The sequence below is a fragment of the Bidens hawaiensis genome, unplaced genomic scaffold (assembly GCF_021521415.1).
Source record: "Bidens hawaiensis isolate Kalapana, Puna unplaced genomic scaffold, B.hawaiensis_p1.1 tig00017158_1, whole genome shotgun sequence".
Taxonomy (NCBI): Eukaryota; Viridiplantae; Streptophyta; class Magnoliopsida; order Asterales; family Asteraceae; genus Bidens; species Bidens hawaiensis.
Window position 1 is genome coordinate 17,581 of NW_027492595.1, and position 20,179 is coordinate 37,759.

The following is a 20,179-nucleotide window of genomic DNA, read 5'->3' on the forward strand; positions in this document are numbered from 1 at the left end:
TGGGATAGTCTGTTGTATTGTCTAACTTGCTGCAATGGTACAATATATGCCTTGATTACTAGGTATGATTTTGCTATACATGTTGATGTTGATGTGGGTAACGATGGAGAAGTTGTGATAAATCTATTGCCGTTTGTGGAACTACCACATCCTTTCTTCAATTGTTTTTCTTCATTGGAACCTTTTCTAAAAGGAAGTTGTGTGGATCAATTGTTCTACATTTTAATGGGTTTTGATGAATTAACACTTTGTAGTGTGCATCTATATAAACTGGACATGACTAGTTTGAAATGGGAAGAAATACAAGACCTCAAAGATGCTATCTTCTTCTTGGATCTTGCTCATAGTGAGAGCTTGGTATATTACCGCTCTGAAATCGCATCCGTTAGGGGGTTATATACACATTCTTGGCCAAAATGGCAAAGCAATGCACTCCCTACACGTTAAAGATAAGATCGTTTCAGTATCTTCTATGCCTTCTTGTCTAACATCATCAAGCAGCCGCTTGTTATTATGGGAATGCACCAGGTATTTTTTTTTCTTTCTATTTTTATATATTGTACATGGAGAGAACTCTAAGAAACCATTTTATGTGTAGGTTACCACTTGACCATATAGATATCAAGTGTAAAACTGATTTTAAACCAATAGAGGGTAATGGAGATATCATCATGCTTGATATTAATAACACGAAGAATGAAGAGAATAATGAGTCACATCTCCTGAATATTCCGTTTAATGTTTTGGAGGTGATTGCAAAGCTTTGTGTTGGTGTTGAATACCTCAACTTTCGTGCTACGTGCAAGACATGCCAACTAGGAGCACCTATTGCTCAATGGAGTAAGGGAACCGCACTACGCAAATTGCAGACACCATGGCTAGTGGTGGTAAACCATAATCAAGGCCTTATCACTTTTACAGACCCGATGTTTGGTGACAATTACTTTATAAATATACCACGAGAACTAAAGGGTGACATGCAAATACTCTGTTCCAAGTATGGTTGGTTGTTGATGATGATACATGAAATTAGAAAGTCCCGGTTGGTGTTCTTTAATCCCTTCACACGTGATATATGTGAGCTTCCAGGAATGTATGCAGACATGTTTTGTTTCTCAGCACCTCCAACTTCTTCCAATTGTATGGTTGTTGGATTTGATAGATGTTCAGAGCATGTTTACGTCCACTTTGTAGCTGGAGAACCACATTGGCGTAAGCTATTTGTTGGTGCAAATCCACATTGTCTTCGTTTTCTAACATTTCATGGCTCAGATCTTTATGCCATGTGTAAAGATGGGGAACTTGCTATTATGAGAGAAATAAAGGACGTACAATTAGAGTATACCTGGAGGCGCGTTACAACCAAATCCGCAACAAGTTTGGGTAAGACCTTACAGTATTTTCTAGTGAAAGGTGATGAACATTTTTTACTAGTCGAAATGGGCGAATTGGGAGAAGACATTCAAGTATTCAAGTTGAATTCTTGTACACAAAATTGGGAGAGAATAGATGGCTTAGGAAGGCATGCGATTTATATTTGTGATACAACATGCATTTACATTGAGGCTAAAACACAAGAAATGGAGAACAAGATTTATTTCCCGCGACTGCATTCAGAGAACCAAAAGATGGTGTTCTATTCACTTGAAACATGCATGTATCACACATCCGATGGCAAAAGCATGGAACAAAATTTATCTGGAACTCAGCACCATATATATACTCGTACTTGGATTCAACCAAGTTGGTCCTAGCTAGCTAGCAAACTTTATTCATCCCTCATTATGATGTTTTACTCATAGTTATTGCAATTATTCATTTATTTATTTATTGCTAAGAAATACATAATGAAGACCTTGGTGATGGGTGAACAAGCAAACAGTGGACATCATAATCATCAAAGTCAAAATTTGAAAATAAATTCCAAGTAACAAAATCAATTTTCAAGACAAGAAATTCTTGAAAGTTACATATCCCCAAGTACGTTTGATAAATTGTTTTCTTAGATATATACTTTTTCTTAGATGCATTTTCGTTAATTCAAACACAAATAATTATATATGATTACTATATATTTTAATGCAACTAAGTGAAGTATAAACATAGGTTCAACTTAAACACAAATAATTATATATGATTACTATATATTTTAATGCAACTAAGTGAAGTATAAACATAGGTTCAACTTTAACTAATGTGTTTTTTTAATAAGACTTCATTTTGATAGATTTTGCACGCTCTTGCTAAAACACTCTTGAAAACTCTCACTCATTATAGAAACGCCAATTTTTCCAAACTAGAGTATATATGGTTAAGGTGAATTTAAGGTTCAGTAAGATATATATCTATGAAGACTTGAGAATAGGGATGTTCATCATTCGAATCAAATTCTTATTTGAATTTTTAATTCGAATTAATTTCGAAATTTAAATATCTTAAATCAATTCGATTTGAAGAACCCGAATTCACATAATATACAACTTTATATATAATACATGAGCTTTCGGGTTTTATCTAAGACCTTGTAGGCAGACTCGTGGCATTCGAATACAACACTACATTGACGCGTTTGCAACTCTGTTCGCAAGTCACAACTTTTTCTGAGCTCTGTTTATTAAATGACGATAACGTTAACTAAATCAAATAACATATTATAACTATGCTAAAGAAAATTATAATAAGGCTTAAATAATATATTTTTAGAGTAAGTTGCAATGTTTGTCCATGTTATTTGGTTACACTCGTAACTTTCATTCATTTTATTTTTTAACCAGTGTACATCATGATTCGTTCTTTTGTTATTTTAGGGCAGCTTACTAACACCGTCAAGACCAATATGCCCTTACTAACAGATAAATAAAATAGAGTAAACTATCTCCTTATATAGTTTATGCTTAATAAGCTAGCTCCTAATAGATTTAAGATTATATCCGTCCATAAGGGCTAAAAACATGGCAAATCAGTTGAGATATCAGATTTCCATTAATCCTTTAAAGAGAAAAGATCAAATAAGAAGTTTGATTATTCAAAGGAGGCTAAGAAGGAGGGTATTTTTGTCTAATGCCTTAATATTGAAAACCCACTTAATTTAATTTCAAAAACACACTTAATTAAAACCCACTTAAATTTTCACTTATCTCTTACAACCACCACCGCCCACCGCCACCCACCGCCACCACCTTGCCGGAAAAGTCTTCGGAAAATAAAACACTATGAAAAACACAATAAAAAAGACACAATGTAAAAAACACAATGGAATAAACACTATGAAAATAAAAACACAATGACAAAAACACAATTAAATTACACAATGTAAAAAAGACAATGCAAAAAATAAAACACACTTGTATAACACAATTTTGTAAAACACAATTTTAATAAAACACACTTTGTAAAAAACCCACAATTTTTTTTTATTTTTATATAGCAATATGGTACTCATATAAAAGATAAAAAAAAACTCGTTATTATGGTGAAATTGTTTTGAAAAAAAAAATGTCGTATAAAAAAGTTATGAGCGTTTTAAAATGATGGGGGTATTTGACATGTGCCTTGCATGTGGAGAGAGAAAGTCAACAAATGTGTTATCCCTATTATACCCTTACCATTGTTTTACACTTTATGATCTCTATAATCTAATCTCAACCATTCAATTTTAAAATGAATGGACAAGATTATTTCATATCCTTCTTAGGAAAACTAATCTTCTTATTATAAACCCATCCTTTAAAAGCCCTCATTTTCTTCGCATTAGGTACAAGACAATAATGCCCCAGACTTTAAGTTAAAAAAATAGATAGATGAATTTAGCGATTTGGCCAAAACTAACAACATTGATAATAAAAGCTAAGATTAACAAGGAGCAAGTCTAACGAGATACATACGGTCCAAACAATCACCACTATAGAACCAAGGCTTAAATTCCTTGATCTATTCCGAACTCATAAAATGCCTAATGCACCTTATTTCACGTATAGCGGCATGTATTTCCACGGTGCTCGTTTTTCCAATTATGAAGCATGGCTAAGCGATCCGACTCACATTGGGCCTAGTGCCTTGGCCGATAGTGGGACAAGAAATCTTGAATGGTGATGTGGGCGGGGGCTTCCGAGGAATACAAATAACCTCTGGTTTTTTTCAGATTTGGCGAGCATCTGGAATAACTAGCGAATTACAACTCTATTGTACCGCAATTGGTGCATTGATCTTTGCACCAATTAAGATTGACCTTTTTTCTAAAACTCCGTCTAGTTTCTTGCTTTCTTAATGCATCAAATTGTTTTGTTAGACAAATGAAATGAAACGACTTAGCTTTCAAGATAGAAAAAACCAAATATCGCGGGTCAAAAACACGAAGAAATCGGGTACCATACACCAATTCATATTTCCCTTTTCGTACTCACCATAAATAAATAAATAAATAAATAAATAATAACAATAATCATCGTCATAAACCCTAGCCGAGAGGGTTTTACAAAGCCCCAATCGGCCTTTGTTGATTACATAACATACAACCAACCAACCAACCAACATATTCCCTACTTCTTCTTCGATTATTGATTGCGTCTGCATCTTATGGACATCGATTTAATTTAATTTAATTTAGGGTTCCTCTGCTCTATCCAGGTACCCTATTGGTTTATTCAGTTCAATTCGGGTTTTAACTATTGTAACTAATTCACTCAATAATATGTAATCAAGTTTGTTTGTTTGTTTATTTAATTACTTGTTTTTGTTGCATTCGACTATAGGCTGGTGTGTTCCAACAATGACTACTGATGGAACCAAACAGCTCAAATGCCACGCCATACCGCCCGGTGAGGTTTTCGTGCAGAAATTTACCGAGTCACGAGCGCCTGAACTCGACTCACTCTACTCGACAGTTGCTAGCCGGTTGAACGATGATTTTAGGTCTCAGAGAAATAAGAGGAGGAGAACTACTGGTTTTGACAACCGGGCTTCGAAAACTAGATTTAGAAATAATAATAAAAAGCAAAAAGTGGGAATTCTGAACCAAGCAAAAAGTGATGAAAGTTTGGAAAAAAATGTTAATAGGGATCAGCCTCGTCACATTAGGCGCAAAAAGGAGCTTAATAAGAATCTTGAAACTGGATTCTGCGTGTCAGGTGATGGGACGAAGAGGCTTCGAACGCATGTTTGGCATGCGAAACGGTTTACAATGACTAAACGTTGGGGGTTTCATCTTCCTCTTGGTTTGCATGGAAGGTAATGAAAATGCTGTCTGGCCAAATATATACATATTAATTGTCATTCAAATGTTAGTTATATCATGTAAAGAAGATGTGACAAAATGGATTGGGTCGGGTTGGCTTGTAAACGTACTGAATGAAGCAGGTTCATGTTTGTTCGTCAAATTTTACTGAACAAACGATTGAACATGAACAGTTAAATGAACAGGGGTTTCTTGTTCGTGTTCGTTTCTAAAGAAAATGAATGTGTTCATGTTTGTTTGTTAGTAGTATAAACGAATGGTTCGCTAATGTAAAGGATCGAGTGTAATTGAACATAGATGAACGTAAATGAAAAACTTCAAGCAACATGAGCAAACGTTCATGAATATAAATGAATGAACAAGACATGTGTTAACAAGACATGTGTTCATGTTCATTCGTTTAACTAAATGAACACAAACTCTTGTTCATGTTTGTTCATTCATTAAATATATGCGAACACACATGAACTTCCCATTGAACGGTTCACTGAATGTTTGGTTCGTTTACAGGCCTAGACGAGACATCTAGTTGAAACGAATCAGTGTGTTGAATACTTGATTGAATGTAATCACAAAAAGTATAATATTTCAATAATAATGTTGTTTTTTTTAAATAAATCATTAGGAAGTTTTATGCATTAAAATTACACTTTGGGCGACTTCCGACCCATCTGTCTCCTGACACATTTCCTTTTAGCTAATATTGTATATTTACCTAATATAACCAAATTGGCCCGTTTGTAACTTATGTTTTGCTTAATGTAGCGGTAAAGGCTCAAGAGCACTTCTAAAATGGATAAAAAACGGAACTGTTGTTCATGATGCAAGTTATTACAATGCGGTTCAACTGCAAGGTTCACAGGTCATGTTTTTATTTATTTATTTTTCTTGAGTGTGAAACCTCACATAACTATATGTATATTTGATTATTTTTTATATCATTTTCGCTTTAATTGTTGTTTTGTCTTCTTGCAGGATTCCTTATTGTCGATTTTAAGCACCGTAATGTCACCTTTTTCCTCATCAGATACTGAAAATGTACTTTCTGGTGGTGTTTATTCTTCTTCAATGGTGGGTGGGCTATATGTATACATGTATATTAAATTATTAATACAAATCTGTCTGCTGACTATTTTGTAGTCTTTTGTTAATCTATGTTGTTACTTTTGCAGCTTCATCATGCCGGAGCAAACAGTTCACGCACAATTGCACCGGTTATTTATATGTGGAGACCTGTTCAGCAGTCAACGAATGCTGAGTCAGTATGTGATCGAACCAGCGAGTTAAGACAGTTATGGATATGGATACATGCTGCTGCATTGACTGAGGGTTACAATGCTCTGAAAAGTATTTGTGAGAGTCAGGGTAAGGTAGAATTTGTGTTCTTCGTTAATTATTTGAGGTTTTTTTTATCGTAAGAGGCACCTATTGTTTTAAGGTTTTTTTCCCCTAATTTACTTAGTTTGCCAACTTTGATAACTAAAACTACATTTTCTTAGTAAACTGAATTAGGAGATTCCGCACCCTTTTAAGCCTTTTCTGTTTGACCCAATTGACTCGTTAGAGAAAAAACAACTCGAATCGACCCATTTGTAAGTAAATGTGTCAAAATTTTCAGTTTAATAGGTTAAACGTAATGGTAAGTTTTGCTCACAAAACAGTTGCAAAAGTAAATTATAAATTAGAGTTAGTTATACAAATAGTGTTAAGACTCCGATTATGCTATAAATTAGAGCTAGTTATTTTATGTAATTAACTATTATAGCTATTAGTATTGTATTATTAGAGTTCGTTTTTTTCTTCTTTTTTTTTATTTCTGTGTAAGGTTTCTTTTCTGTATATACATGGTAATCTCTTCGGTTAAATATCAATTCCATTTACACAGGTGAGATGCATTTCACTTGAGGGGCAATTTGGAACTTTGGAAGTAATGGGTTCAAAAGCATCTCAGCTTCTTCAAAAAATATTACATTCAGTTAGCAGGTTCAACATCCTATATTCCAATGTTTTCATCTGGTATTTATTATTTAATTGCGATAGTTTCTTAACGTCGTTGTTGATTATGCAGCACGTCTGAGAAATCTTCATTTTTGAAGAAGTGTTCATCAGTTGGAGCTGTTGATGAACACACCCCTTGTTTTGGAATAGTTCCTCTTATAGTTAAGGATCCTCGTAGTTTGACTAATGAAAAGACGGAGTTTGACCAGAGTTATACAGATTTGTGGGATGCTGAAAAAGGGTTGTACTGTCCAGTAGAAGAAAGTGTTCTTTGTTTGGAAAAACATCATCAACGTCTTGTGTCGTTTTGTTTAACCGACACCCATTCGGTTGACGTTAATGCTTCAACCGGGATACATTCTTCAAGAGTTTGCCCTATTATTCTTTTGAGAAGCAATAATTTAATGGATTCAGTTACAAGGTAACTTAACAGAATTTTCACAAGGCTACTTTATTCAAATATCCAAAAATTCAACTGCATTGTTTCAGGTGGACTGTTGTACTTCCTTTGAGCTGGGTCAAAGCATTTTGGGTTCCTCTTGTCTCGCTTGGTGCTCGGGCTATTGGTTTGAGGGAGCGATCTTGGGTTGCTTGTGAAGTAAGTTACATATTTGACCAGTTAAATACAATGTATAACCCGAGTTGACCCGTTAAATACAAAGTATAACCCAAGTTGACCGGTAAAGTAAAACCGAGTTGACCCGTTAAATACAGTTATCACCTGAGTTGACTCGTTAAATACAAACATAACCCAAGTTGACTCGTTAAATACAAGTATAGTTAAATACAAGTGCAACCCCGTGTTAATCCGCTAAATACAAGTGTAACCCATGTTGACCCGTTTAGTAGAAAGTACTATAACCCAAGTTGACCCGTTAAGTACAAAGTATAACCCGAGTTGACCCATTAAGTACAAAGTATAACCCAAGTTGACCTGTTTACCACAAAATTGCTGACAAAGGGTTTTTCGGGTTGGGTTAATCAGGTTTCGAGTATCCTAGAAAAAAAACACAAAAAGTTAAAAACTACAACGCTAAAATTAAAACAACACATTCTTCTTTGCTTATAACACAAATAATCAAATAATAAACTAACCTAACTTGATAAAACAATTCAAAAGAAGAGTAAAACTAACTCGAACCATAATCCTATTCAATTGGGCGTGTTTGGTTGTTCGATTACCGTTGCTATTAGTAATAAACGGAAAACATAAATTAATAATAAGGCAATCGATCCATAATAGTTCGAATGACAACAGTCGATTAGAGCTAGATTCTGATAACTTTAGTGGCTAAGACTTAGCCAATTATACATAAAAAATATATTTAATTTCGAAGCTAGAAGTTTATTCGGGTTTTTCGGGTTGACCCAAATCTTATAAATAAACCCGAGAACCAACCCAAATTACTTCGGTTCGGGTTAGTCTTTTCTCGGGTTCGGGTTCTTCGAATCGGGTTCGGGTACGAGTTTTTTCTGGTTGGGTTTCGGGTAAAAGTGACAGCGCTGTACTTTAAAATTTAAAAGTTTTAACAATTTTTAAAACTTACATTTGCAGGCGGGGATACCAAACTTTCCATCTGAGTTTCCCGAATGTGACTCCTACTCTTCTTTAATGGAAGCTGAGGTGGCAGCCATGGATAGAGAAGCAGCTCTTCGTCCTGCTTCTGTAAAACCGTTTAGCAATCCCATTCCACCTCCATGGAATTGCGTTCGTCTTGCTTTCGAAACGAGTCAAATATGTTCTAATGAATCAGATGCGGTTGCAGAGCTGGCATTATCAGACAACGATACTGTCGTAGCAAGGTCATCAAGAATGTTGTCTGGCTTCTTGAATATTATAAACGGTGATCGTTTACCTATTTTCCCACATTTTTCTGATAAGAACACGTGCTTGTCGACAATCATGAAGGATGAGAAAATACTCGATCATGACCTGAATATAGATAGTTTCCTGGGAAACCGATGTAGAAAGGTGTGTTTTGTTAGAGTTATTCTTCGCACGTTTAAAGAAGGCGCTATTGAGGATGGAGCTGTTATTTGTGCACCCCGTTTGGATGATATTATCCTTTGGATTTCAGGGTAAGTTTTTTAACTTCTTTGGATTTCATGACAAAAACCTTTATATCATTAAGTCTAGTTTATGTTAATAAAACGATTTATGATGTTTTATAAATTCATGTTAATAAAACTTTGTTAGGCTACATATGCTATGTGTCATTTCATATTTGAGTGTAATGTCTCCTTTGCCCCTAACGAGATGATATGCGGTGAATTAATGCAGTTCAAACCACAAGTGTGAACTTCAAGTACCGCAGTCATCAGTATCAACTTACTTTGTGAAACAAGATTCTGGTAAATGGGAATATCAAGTGCCTGAAGATCCCACAGCCGAGGAATCTAATAGGTGGCCAGTTGGTTTTGTCACTTCCGGATTTGTTCATGGAAGGTTAGTATAATTATGTCAACCCTTTGTACCATATATATGTATTGTGTATTTGACTTATTTGGTCAAGTATACATCGCGGATTACATATCTTTTTAGCATAACTGATTATGCATCTTAAACACTAAATATGGAGGATGGTTGCTGTTTTATTGATTTCATTGACTCTAATTATGACTTCTGTTGACTTGCAGCAACAAGCCATCAACAGGAGGTCTCTGTGATGCGGTGTTGCTTGGTCGTCTTAGACATGAGCAGTGGAGTTCGGTGCCTTTGAAGCAAAGGAAGAAGGAAATATACGTTCTAACGAGAAATTTAAGATCAACGGCTTATAGACTTGCACTCGCCACGATTGTTCTTGAACACCGACAAGAAGATTTTGATTACATTTGAAATCAGAGTCCGGTTTTCTTTTTCAAGTGTTTTTATAAGTAAGTTCAATAGGGTTATTTATTTTCGCTTTTTTTCTTGTTTAAGCCAAATTGGCCTATTATGTGGTCGTGACCGAACCAGTCAAAACTGGTTTGGTTTTAGATATGTTGAAAGTTGTAAGCTATTTTTTGTTTGGTTCTATGTAAACTGTTATGTTTGATTATCTATTCTAGTAGCCAAGTTAGAAAATCAAATACAACGAGAGTTAACGTCAATTCGTTTATTGTTCGTAGTGTAAATTCCATTGGAGTTGAACCCAGCTGAACTCTTGTGTAACTAACAAAGGCTTACAAAGACAACCAATTTTTCAATGCAAATAATAAACTCAAAACAAAATATTTCCGCTAATAGTAATAATAATATATTATAAGAAAGAAAGAAAGAAAGAAATTGCGTACCCAACATGAAGGGGATTATTATTTCCTTGAACATTGAAAGCAGGAACCGGTACGGTGCTCGGGTGTCTTAACCTGTCGTTAGCTTTCATTTCACTTGACTTCACAGCATGGTAAGCTCTTTCCAACGTGAAAGTCTTGGTCGGAAACCCACAACAAGCGGTTTGCAACAACACTGCGATTGCCAAGATCATCATCGCAGCAGCAGCAGACATTCTTTGTTTGTTTGTTTGTTTGTCAGATGATGAATTAATTGTATATTTGTGAAAGAAAGGAGATTTATTTATAGTGATATCGGAGCATAAAGTGGCAGCCGGCTGTGTGGGGAAGATAGATCGATTCTTGATTCCACCATTGTGTTTTGCTCTGCTAGTTCCACCATTGTCTTGTCGATTCTTTATTCCACCATTTGTTAAAGACAGAAGAGAATAAAGGTTTAGCATTATAATATTCACAAATTTGGTCCCTCGTATAGTCGTATGTATATTTTGAAAAGATACTTAAAACTACCTTTAGCATTATTCAAATATAACATGTCAGTTTAATAAAATAAATATGCCATTTATTTTGTTATCTGGAAAACTAGACTATCAATATTAATGGTCCGTATGATGCACCACCTGTTTGTGTAAATGCCTCAATGAAATTATGTGACAGGTAAACACAACACACCTGGTCTAGGGTTTCCATTTAAGTTTTAGCAGCCCAAATATAATCGATCTATATTATGCACTGCACACCACCTGTTTGTATAAACGCCTCAATGAAATTTGTGCTCACCCGGGTTTTATTTATTATCATGGGAAGCAGTTTGGGGTATAATTTGTGCTCAAGAATAAATAAAAGGTTTAATGCCCCTCACCATAGAGGGCCATTGTAGGTTGGGGCTTCAAATAAAGCATGTTTGAACTTGATTCTTAAGTTAAAAATATGAATTTCAAAATGCAAAATTAGGTTGGATTTATATCAGCCTGCGAATAATGCTAATACTTTTGACTTACTTAACATAAGGTGTGGTTTGTATAGAACCTGAATTGTGTAAAAGATTTTATTGAGCATCAGATTTGAACTTCAAAGTTGACATATTTGACCTTAAAAGTCAAAAGGGTTGTGCTGCTGAAACATGATTTATAGTCATGCAAGTTTTGTATGGGGCTTAAGTAAAGCATGTATAAGCTTGTGTTTGTCTTTCTAGAAGCAAGACAACGCAACCAGCAAGAAGAGGTCTTAAGGGTACACAAGCCTAACCACTAGAACTATCAGCACTCGCCAAACTTCAACCTCTTTTGACACCCATGGCTTTGTGCTGGAATTGACCATCCTTGTCTTCCATTTGCAGACCCAACAACTGAGACTGGATCATTAGGTTTAAGCAACTGATTCATAACTTCTGTTCAACATAAGGATAGGGAGTTAGACTTGTTACCCTTAATAGTTTTAGTTGGACACCTCAACTTATTTGCCAACTGTTCATCCACAAGATTACGTGTGGAACCAGAAGATCTGTAATGATTTAGTTCCAATATTACCCACAACTTGTCATTGCACCAGAAGCATTTATGGGCAGGGGTAAATTTGTCATTGCACCAGAAGCACGGTGAGGTTCTCGTGCACAAGTTCACCGAATCACGAGCGCCTGAACTCTATTCACTCTACTCGACAGTTGCTAGCCGGTTGACCAACGATTTTAGGTCTCAGAGATATAAGAGGAGAACTACTAGTTTTGATAACAGGACTTCTAAAACTAGATTTAGAAATAATAATAGAAAGCGAAAAGTGGGAATTCTGAATAATCTTGAAAGTGGATTCCGTGTGTCAGGTGATGGGATGAAGAGGCTTCGAACGCATGTTTGGCATGCAAAACGTTATACAATTGATTAAATGTTGGGGTTTGCATCTTCCTCTTGGTTCGCATGGCAGGTAATGAAAATTTTATTTATTTGCCCAAATATATACATGTTAATTGTCATTCAAATGTTAATTATATCATGTAAAGAAGATGTGACAAAAGTGGGTCGGGCTGGCTTGTAAACGAACTGAATGAAGCAGGTTCATGCTTGTTTGTTAAATTTTACTGAACAAACGATTGAACATGAACAGTTAAATGAACAGGGGTTTCTTGTTTGTGATCATTTTTAAAGAAAATGAATGTGTTCATGTTTGTTTGTTAGTAGTATAAATGAATTGTTCGCGAACGTAAAGGAGCGAGCATAATTGAACATAGATTAATGAAAATGAAAAACTTAAGACAAACGTACCTGTAATGTGCCTGAAAATTTTAATGAATATATTGACGAACATAAATGAATGTAAATGACCCAACATGAGCAAACATTCATGAACATAAATGAATGAACAAGACAAGTGTTCATGTTCATTCGTTTAACTAAATGAACACAAAATCTTGTTCATGTTTGTTCATTTATTAAATATACTGATGCACTTTCGACTAGCCATCAAATGGCTCAAGAACACAATGATTTCATTCAAACGATTCAAACCGAATGATTCGGTTAGCAAGCTTAAAGCTTACAAATTCTATATTAAAAAACAATCAACCCCTAAACAATAGACCTAACAAGCCTATTTATAAATAAAAATAAACATTTGAGATTGCCGGCCGGTCCGACTTAATGAACCGGATGCTCCTGCATCATATACGAACACACATGAACTTCCCGTTGAACGGTTCACCGGATGCTTGGTTCGTTTATAGGCCTAGATGAGACACCTAGTTGAAACGGATCAGTTTAGGTTGACCCGTCAGTGTGTTGAATACTAAAGTGAATGTAATCACAAAAAGTATAATATTTCGATAATAATCTTGTTTTCTATTATTATTTTTAATAAATAAGTCATTAGGAAGTTTTATGCATTAAAATTACACTTTGGGCGACTTCCGACCAGTCTGTCTCCTGGCACATATCCTTTTAGCTAATATTGTATATATATATTATCTAGCTTCATTATGCATGAACTAATGTCTTATGAAAATGTTTACAAGTGGAAGAACAAGGCTCAGAAGATGATGGACCTCCACAAGGATGGGATACCAAATGTCAGTCTGAAGTCAAATTTGAAAATAGACCTTGATCAGGTTCTATACAGAACTCTTTTATTCAACTGGTTTCACTTTTTTCGGTTTAGTTTTTGGCTTTTTTAAATGTTAACTTAAGTATATAATATTACATGATAATATTAGATACAGAAGGAAAACAAGTAGACTTAGACGACTTGGAAACCAGCTAAAAATTCAACATGTTTCTGATCACAATGATGTCCATGTTGCTTCTCCTTCAACTCCTGCAGTTTAGTCCTTGGATGTAGTTCAGTACTCGGATACAGGAGTTTTTTTATTCACAAGAAACCTTCAAAACGTTTTGTAAGCTTTCCTTTTATGCGGTACTTTAAATTTGAACTTTGTATTGAAATTATATTTTTTTTAGTTTTATTTTTAATTTTTAGCACACCACAAAGCCATTTGCCGGTTTTTCTTCGCTTGGATTCGTATGAAAGGAATGGCATGCGCATAAGGTAACAATATCCATTTTTCTGTTTGTTATTAGCTTAATGATAACACTTTGAGAAAAAAACTTATATTAATTATTTGTATTGTTATAATAGGGTGTCATTGAAGGTTGGAAGTATTTAAAGAAAAGTGGTTTTGGTTAATATTCATAGACTAAAGGTCACAGGATGCATTTTTGCTGTCAGTTCATAATATGTAGATAAACTCATGACTGAAATTTCATGTGTTTGAAAAGTCCAGAAATATATTTCTTCAATATCTAAGATCCAAAAGTAGTTTCAAATACAGTTTTTTCGATGTTTATATTTCTCAACCCGTGTGTCACACGGGCATATAGACTAGTTATTAATAGTTGAATAGCTGAATATGTTACTCCTCAAATAAAACGACTACTTACTACCTTCTCTCCCGCCCACCTGCCTGCCTGCCTGCCTGCCTACTGTTTGGCCGAATGTATTCATGTGAATTGTGACAAAATGGTTTGGTTGGGTTGGGTTGGGTTGGCTTGTAAACGAACCGAACGAATGCAAACGATTGAACACGAACAGTTAACCGAATGGGGTTTTCTTGTCCGTGTTTGTTTCTTCAATATCTAAGATCCAAAAGGTTCACAGGTCTTTTTTTTTCCGTATATTTCTGTCTTGTGTGTAAACCTTCATATGATTATATGTATATTTGATTATTTTCCATATCAATAGCTCTAATCGTTATTTTTTCCTATTCTAGTATTCCGTATTGGCAGTTCTAAGCACTGTAATGTCACCTTTTTCTTCATCGGATACTGAAAATGTACTTTCTGGTGGTATTTATGCTTCTTCAATGGTAGGTGGTTGTTTGTAATTTGTATAGACATATATTCATAAGACATTAATCTGTATGTTTACTATATTAAAGTATTTTGGTAATCTATACATTCATATCCGTACTGTAGCTTCATCATGCTGGAGCAATCAATTCACGGCCAATTGCACCGGTTATTTACATGTGGAGAGCTATTCAGCAGTCAACGGATGCTGAGTCAGCATGTGATCGAGCCAGTGAGTCAAGACAGTTATGGATATGGATGCATGCTGCTGCTTTAACTGAAGGTTGCAATGCTCTGAAAAGTGCTTGTGAGACACAGGGTAAGGTAGAATTTGAATTCTTCATTAATTCTATGAAATATTGAGATACTCTGTTTTTATTATGGGTGGCTTTATTACGGGTCAAATCGGGTCAAAGGGGATTGACCCAAAACACCTTTTGTTCTAGTTATTTTTATTCATGTATATTAGCTAGTTTGTCAACTTTGATTACCAAAATTACATTCTTTTAGTAAACTAAATTAGGAGATCCCGAACTCTTTTCTGCTTTTTTATTTTACTTGATTGACCTGTTAGATAAAAACAACACGAACCGACACATTTATAAGTAAATGTGTCAAAATTTCTCATATATTTTTTGAAGGTTGATGTCATTATCATGTATTGGTATTTCAGTTCGTCAATTATAAGAGTTAATTACATAAATGGTCCTTGCGGTATTCATCTTAATAAGTTACTATTAATAATAAATTCCTTTTTGTAATTAGTTAAAAGGGCACAACGGTCACTTTTCTTAAACAAAGTTAGTGTTAGACCTGATCCGACACGTAATATCCTGACGTTGTACTACCTACCATCATCATATTCAAACATGTAATTGCATTGTTTGTTTGCAGCAGAACATGTGGAATTTCCTAACGAACATCTTTTGTCCGAACAGTTGATTAAAGAAGATGTTGATGAAGTTGAAGGGTCATAAAACTGTAGTTTTATTGAAATATGTTGATTAAAAAAAACAACAATATTACTTGTAAAAAATGAACTTTTATTGATCATATATGTTGGTTAATAACATAACATGAAAAGCAACATATATATAAAAGTAGTACCACAAGTGCTCTGGTATTCGGACAACCGTGACACGAATGGCAACCGACCCAAACCTCATTGCTTCCGGTATCAATTTGGACATGATATTCCTTCGGAGGTGAACCCAGTCGAACTTTTGTAAAATAAATCCTGCAAATTAAAACAACCAATTTAATTTTCAATACAAATAATAATAATAATAATATATTATAAGAAAGAAAGAAAGAAAGAAATTGCGTACCCAACATGAAGGGGATTATTATTTCCTTGAACATTGAAACCAGGAACGGTGCTCGGGTGTCTTAACCCGTCACTAGCTTTCATTTCACTTAACTTCACAGCATGGTAAGCTCTTTCCAACGTGAAAGTCTTGGTCGGAAACCCAAAACAAGCAGTTTGCAACAACACTGCGATTGCCAAGATCATCATCATCATCATCGCAGCAGACATTCTTTGTTTGTTTGTTTGTTTCTCAGATGATGAATTAATTGTATATTTGTGAAAGAAAAGAGATTTATTTATAAAGACATCGGAGCATAAGGTGGCATAATACCTCATATTCGTCTTTCTTTCTTTCTTTGGTTCTAAAAAAACAAATATTTTGTTAGACGGAGGGTGTGCAAGAGGACATTACCCGATGATCGAATTATGAGGATTAATAGACCGGCTGTGTGGGGAAGATAGATCGATTCTTGATTCCACCATTGTGTTTTGCTCTGCTAATTCCTCTGGACCGGTGGCAATCGGATGGTTGGCGGTTGTTGTTTTCTTGTAGAAATCAGAGTATAAATATACAAGATATAAAAAATTTGAAAATGTCACCAGAATCTTTTACTTTAATGTGAAGATGAAATTTTGAAATGAAATTTTAAAACCTAAAAGTAAACACTTCAATGGTTTAATGGATAAATCTGACAATTCCTCTTATCAATGATTCATTTCATTGGAATAATTAATACTTACACCCCTACCAAGAACAACAAACATCGGGTATCGGGCCAACATGGTTTTTCATGCAATAATACCCGACGACTGATTACATAAAATTTCAGGACCGGCATTCCATATTGTACTTTAGGGTCGGGTCGGGTTAGGCCCTTTTCGGTCCGGGTAATATCGGGTCGGACCCGAATATGCACACCCATAGTATATCAATCATTGATTCGCCGATTATACCTCATATTCTTCTTTCTTGTCATGAACGGTTAGTAAGATATTTATTTACATATTGAATTATAATTGATTATGTTATTATGCACACATAAACCTACTTCAAAACTGTTTGATGAAATGCTTGAACATAAACCTACTTCCAATGTTTTCATCTAGTATTTATTATTTAATTGTGATAGTTTCTTAACGTTGTTGTTGATCATGCAGCACGTCTGAGAAATCTTCATTTTTGAAGAAGTGCTCATCAGTTGATGAACACACCCCTTGTTTTGGAATAGTTCCTCTTATAGTTAAGGATCCTCGTGGTTTGACTAATGAAAAGACGGAGTTTGACCAGAGTTATACAGATTTGTGGGATGCTGAAAAAGGGTTGTACTGTCCAGTAGAAGAAAGTGTTCTTTGTATGGAAAAACATCATCAACGTCTTGTGTCGTTTTGTTTAACCGACACCCATTCGGTTGACGTTAATGCTTCAACCGGGATACATTCTTCAAGAGTTTGCCCTATTATTCTTTTGAGAAGGAATAACTTAATGGATTCAGTTACAAGGTAATTTAACAGAATTTTCACAAGGCTACTTTATTCAAATATCCGAGATCCAAAAATTCTAACTGCATTGTTTCAGGTGGACTATTGTACTTCCTTTGAGCTGGGTCAAAGCATTTTGGGTTCCTCTTGTCTCGCTTGGTGCTCGGGCTATTGGTTTGAGAGAGCGATCTTGGGTTGCTTGTGAAGTAAGTTACATATTTGAGCAGTTAAATACAATGTATAACCTGAGTTGACCCGTTAAATACAAAGTATAACCCAAGTTGACCGGTTAAATAAAGTATAACCGATTTGACCCATTAAATACATGTATATCCTGAGTTGACTCGTTAAATACAAATATAACCCAAGTTGACTCGTCAAATACAAGTATAGCTAGATACGAGTGCAACCCCGTGTTGATCCGTTAAATACAAGTGTAACCCATGTTGACCCGTTTAGTACAAAGTACTATAACCCGAGTTGACCTGTTAAGTACAATGTATAACCCGAGTTAACCCGTTAAGTACAAAGTATAACCCGAGTTGACCCGTTAAGTACAAAGTATAACCCGAGTTGACCTGTTTACCAATAAACAGTCAAAATTTCCACGACTACCCGGTAACAATTTTTAAAACTTACATTTGCAGGCGGGGATACCAAATTTTCCATCTGAGTTTCCCGAATGTGATTCTTATTCTTCATTAATGGAAGCTGAGGCGGCAGCCATGGATAAAGAAGCAGCTCTTCGTTCTGCTTCTGTAAAACCATTTAGCAATCCCGTTCCACCTCCAAGGATGAGAAAATACTCGATCATGACCTGAAAGTAGATTGTTTCCTGGGAAACCCATGTAGAAAGGTGTGTTTTGTTAGAGTTATTCTTCGCACGTTTAAAGAAGGCGCTATTGAGGATGGAGCTGTTATTTGTGCACCCCGTTTGGATGATATTAAGCTTTGGATTCAGGGTAAGTTTTTAACTTCTTTATGTTTATGAATTTGCTTTATCACCACTGTCATTACAAAAACCATTTAAAACTAATAAGTCTAATTTATGTTAATAAAACGATTTATGATGTTTTATAACTTTATGTTAATAAAACTTTGTTAGGCTACATATGCAATTTGTCATTTCATATTTAAGTGTAATGCCTCTTTTGCCCCTAACGAGATGATATGCGGTGAATTAATGCAGTTCAAACGACAAGTGTGAACTTCAAGTACCGCAGTCATCAGTATCAAGTTACTTTGTGAAACGAGATTCTGGTAAGTGGGAATAACAAGTGCCTGAAGATCCTGCAGCCGTGGAATCTAATAGGTGGCCAATTGGTTTTGTCACTTCCGGATTTGTTCATGGAAGGTTAGTATAATTCTGTCAACCCTTTGTACCATATATATAATATGCATTTGACTTAATTTGGTCAAAACATACATCGCTGATTACATATGTTTTTAACATAACTGATTATGCATCTTAAAACACTAAATATGGAAGATGGTTGCTGTTTCATTGATTTCATCGGCTCACATTATGACTGAAGTTGACTTTTGTTGACTTGCAGCCACAAGCCATCTGCAGGGGGTCTCTGTGATGCGGTGTTGCTTGGTCGTCTTAGACACGAGCAGTGGAGTTCAGTGCCTTTGAAGCAAAGGAAGAAGGAAATATATGTTCTAACGAGAAATTTAAGATCTACGGCTTATAGACTTGCAGTTGCCATAATTTTTCTTGAACACCACCAAGAAGATTTTGATCATTATGTACCGCAAGCAGTAGGAGGCGAAACCTTAAACACGATACGATCATGCCCGGGCGCTCACCTGATCACGTTTCTACCTAGTCTTCCTCAATTTGGTTGTCTGTTTATTGTGGTGCAAAGAGGCATCATACTCGCTTCTTATTGGATAAGCATGGTGATAGGAACTCTACTAACAGGAGTGACAATATTCTTCTTGGTTTGTTATTTATGTTATTTTGAACTTTTTTAAATTTTTACAATATCTAGTTTGTAATTATTTCTAATACTTTGTATGTGGATTAAACTTATTAGGAACAGTTGTGGACAAAAAAATATGTCACCCCACTAAATTTGACTTCTATCTGTGTAGCCATGCTGGAATTCAGGTGAACAACTTTTTAAATCACTCTTGCATTGCTTTAAATTTGAAGAATTCATCAATTTAATTCGATCAAAGAGGGTTTCCTTGGATTGCTAATTTCTCAACTTCTAAAGTGTGTTAGTTTCAGTTTTTTTAATGTTTATTATTGGCACCAGCCCTTTTCTAGTTAATAACATGTGTCAAGAGTATTTTAGAATGGCATTACACAATTGAAAAAAATGAATAGTAACAGCATTACACTATTGAAGTGTTACAGTCCACCACAAAACTTTCTAGTGTACAACTCTCATTCTTTATAAAAATTCCGTCACAGTTGAAGTAAATCTGTACTTTTGTATACATACATTTGCAACGTACACATATGTTGGTGTTACATGTATAAATCTCAATTCTAGTTAAGCTATTTGGTGTTACAAGAGGTAACAATTACTACAGATGACTATA

At 35.1% G+C, this 20,179-nt stretch overlaps 2 protein-coding genes, 1 long non-coding RNA gene and 1 pseudogene across 3 annotated transcripts; all 4 read left to right on the plus strand.

The window, feature by feature from the left end:
- Positions 1 to 563: 563 nt before the first annotated feature.
- Positions 564 to 1,754, plus strand: LOC143553219 (F-box/kelch-repeat protein At1g57790-like). Its single transcript, XM_077043253.1, has one exon. It carries the CDS (start codon positions 564 to 566, stop codon positions 1,752 to 1,754), a length of 1,191 nt encoding a protein of 396 aa, XP_076899368.1.
- Positions 1,755 to 4,438: 2,684 nt separating this feature from the next.
- On the plus strand, positions 4,439 to 10,395 carry LOC143553212 (ribonucleases P/MRP protein subunit POP1-like). Its single transcript, XM_077043248.1, has 11 exons — positions 4,439 to 4,626; positions 4,752 to 5,226; positions 5,999 to 6,095; positions 6,209 to 6,304; positions 6,406 to 6,603; positions 7,119 to 7,216; positions 7,302 to 7,652; positions 7,721 to 7,829; positions 8,787 to 9,310; positions 9,513 to 9,677; positions 9,869 to 10,395. Exons 2-11 carry the CDS (start codon positions 4,769 to 4,771, stop codon positions 10,065 to 10,067), a joined length of 2,295 nt encoding a protein of 764 aa, XP_076899363.1. The 5' UTR covers positions 4,439 to 4,626; positions 4,752 to 4,768; the 3' UTR covers positions 10,068 to 10,395.
- Positions 10,396 to 13,482: 3,087 nt separating this feature from the next.
- LOC143553213 (uncharacterized) lies at positions 13,483 to 14,295 on the plus strand. Its single transcript, XR_013138794.1, has 4 exons — positions 13,483 to 13,598; positions 13,704 to 13,883; positions 13,967 to 14,035; positions 14,126 to 14,295. It is a non-coding gene; the product is annotated as an uncharacterized LOC143553213 (long non-coding RNA).
- A 491-nt stretch (positions 14,296 to 14,786) lies between these two features.
- Positions 14,787 to 19,743, plus strand: LOC143553220 (ribonucleases P/MRP protein subunit POP1-like; annotated as a pseudogene).
- Positions 19,744 to 20,179: the final 436 nt, after the last annotated feature.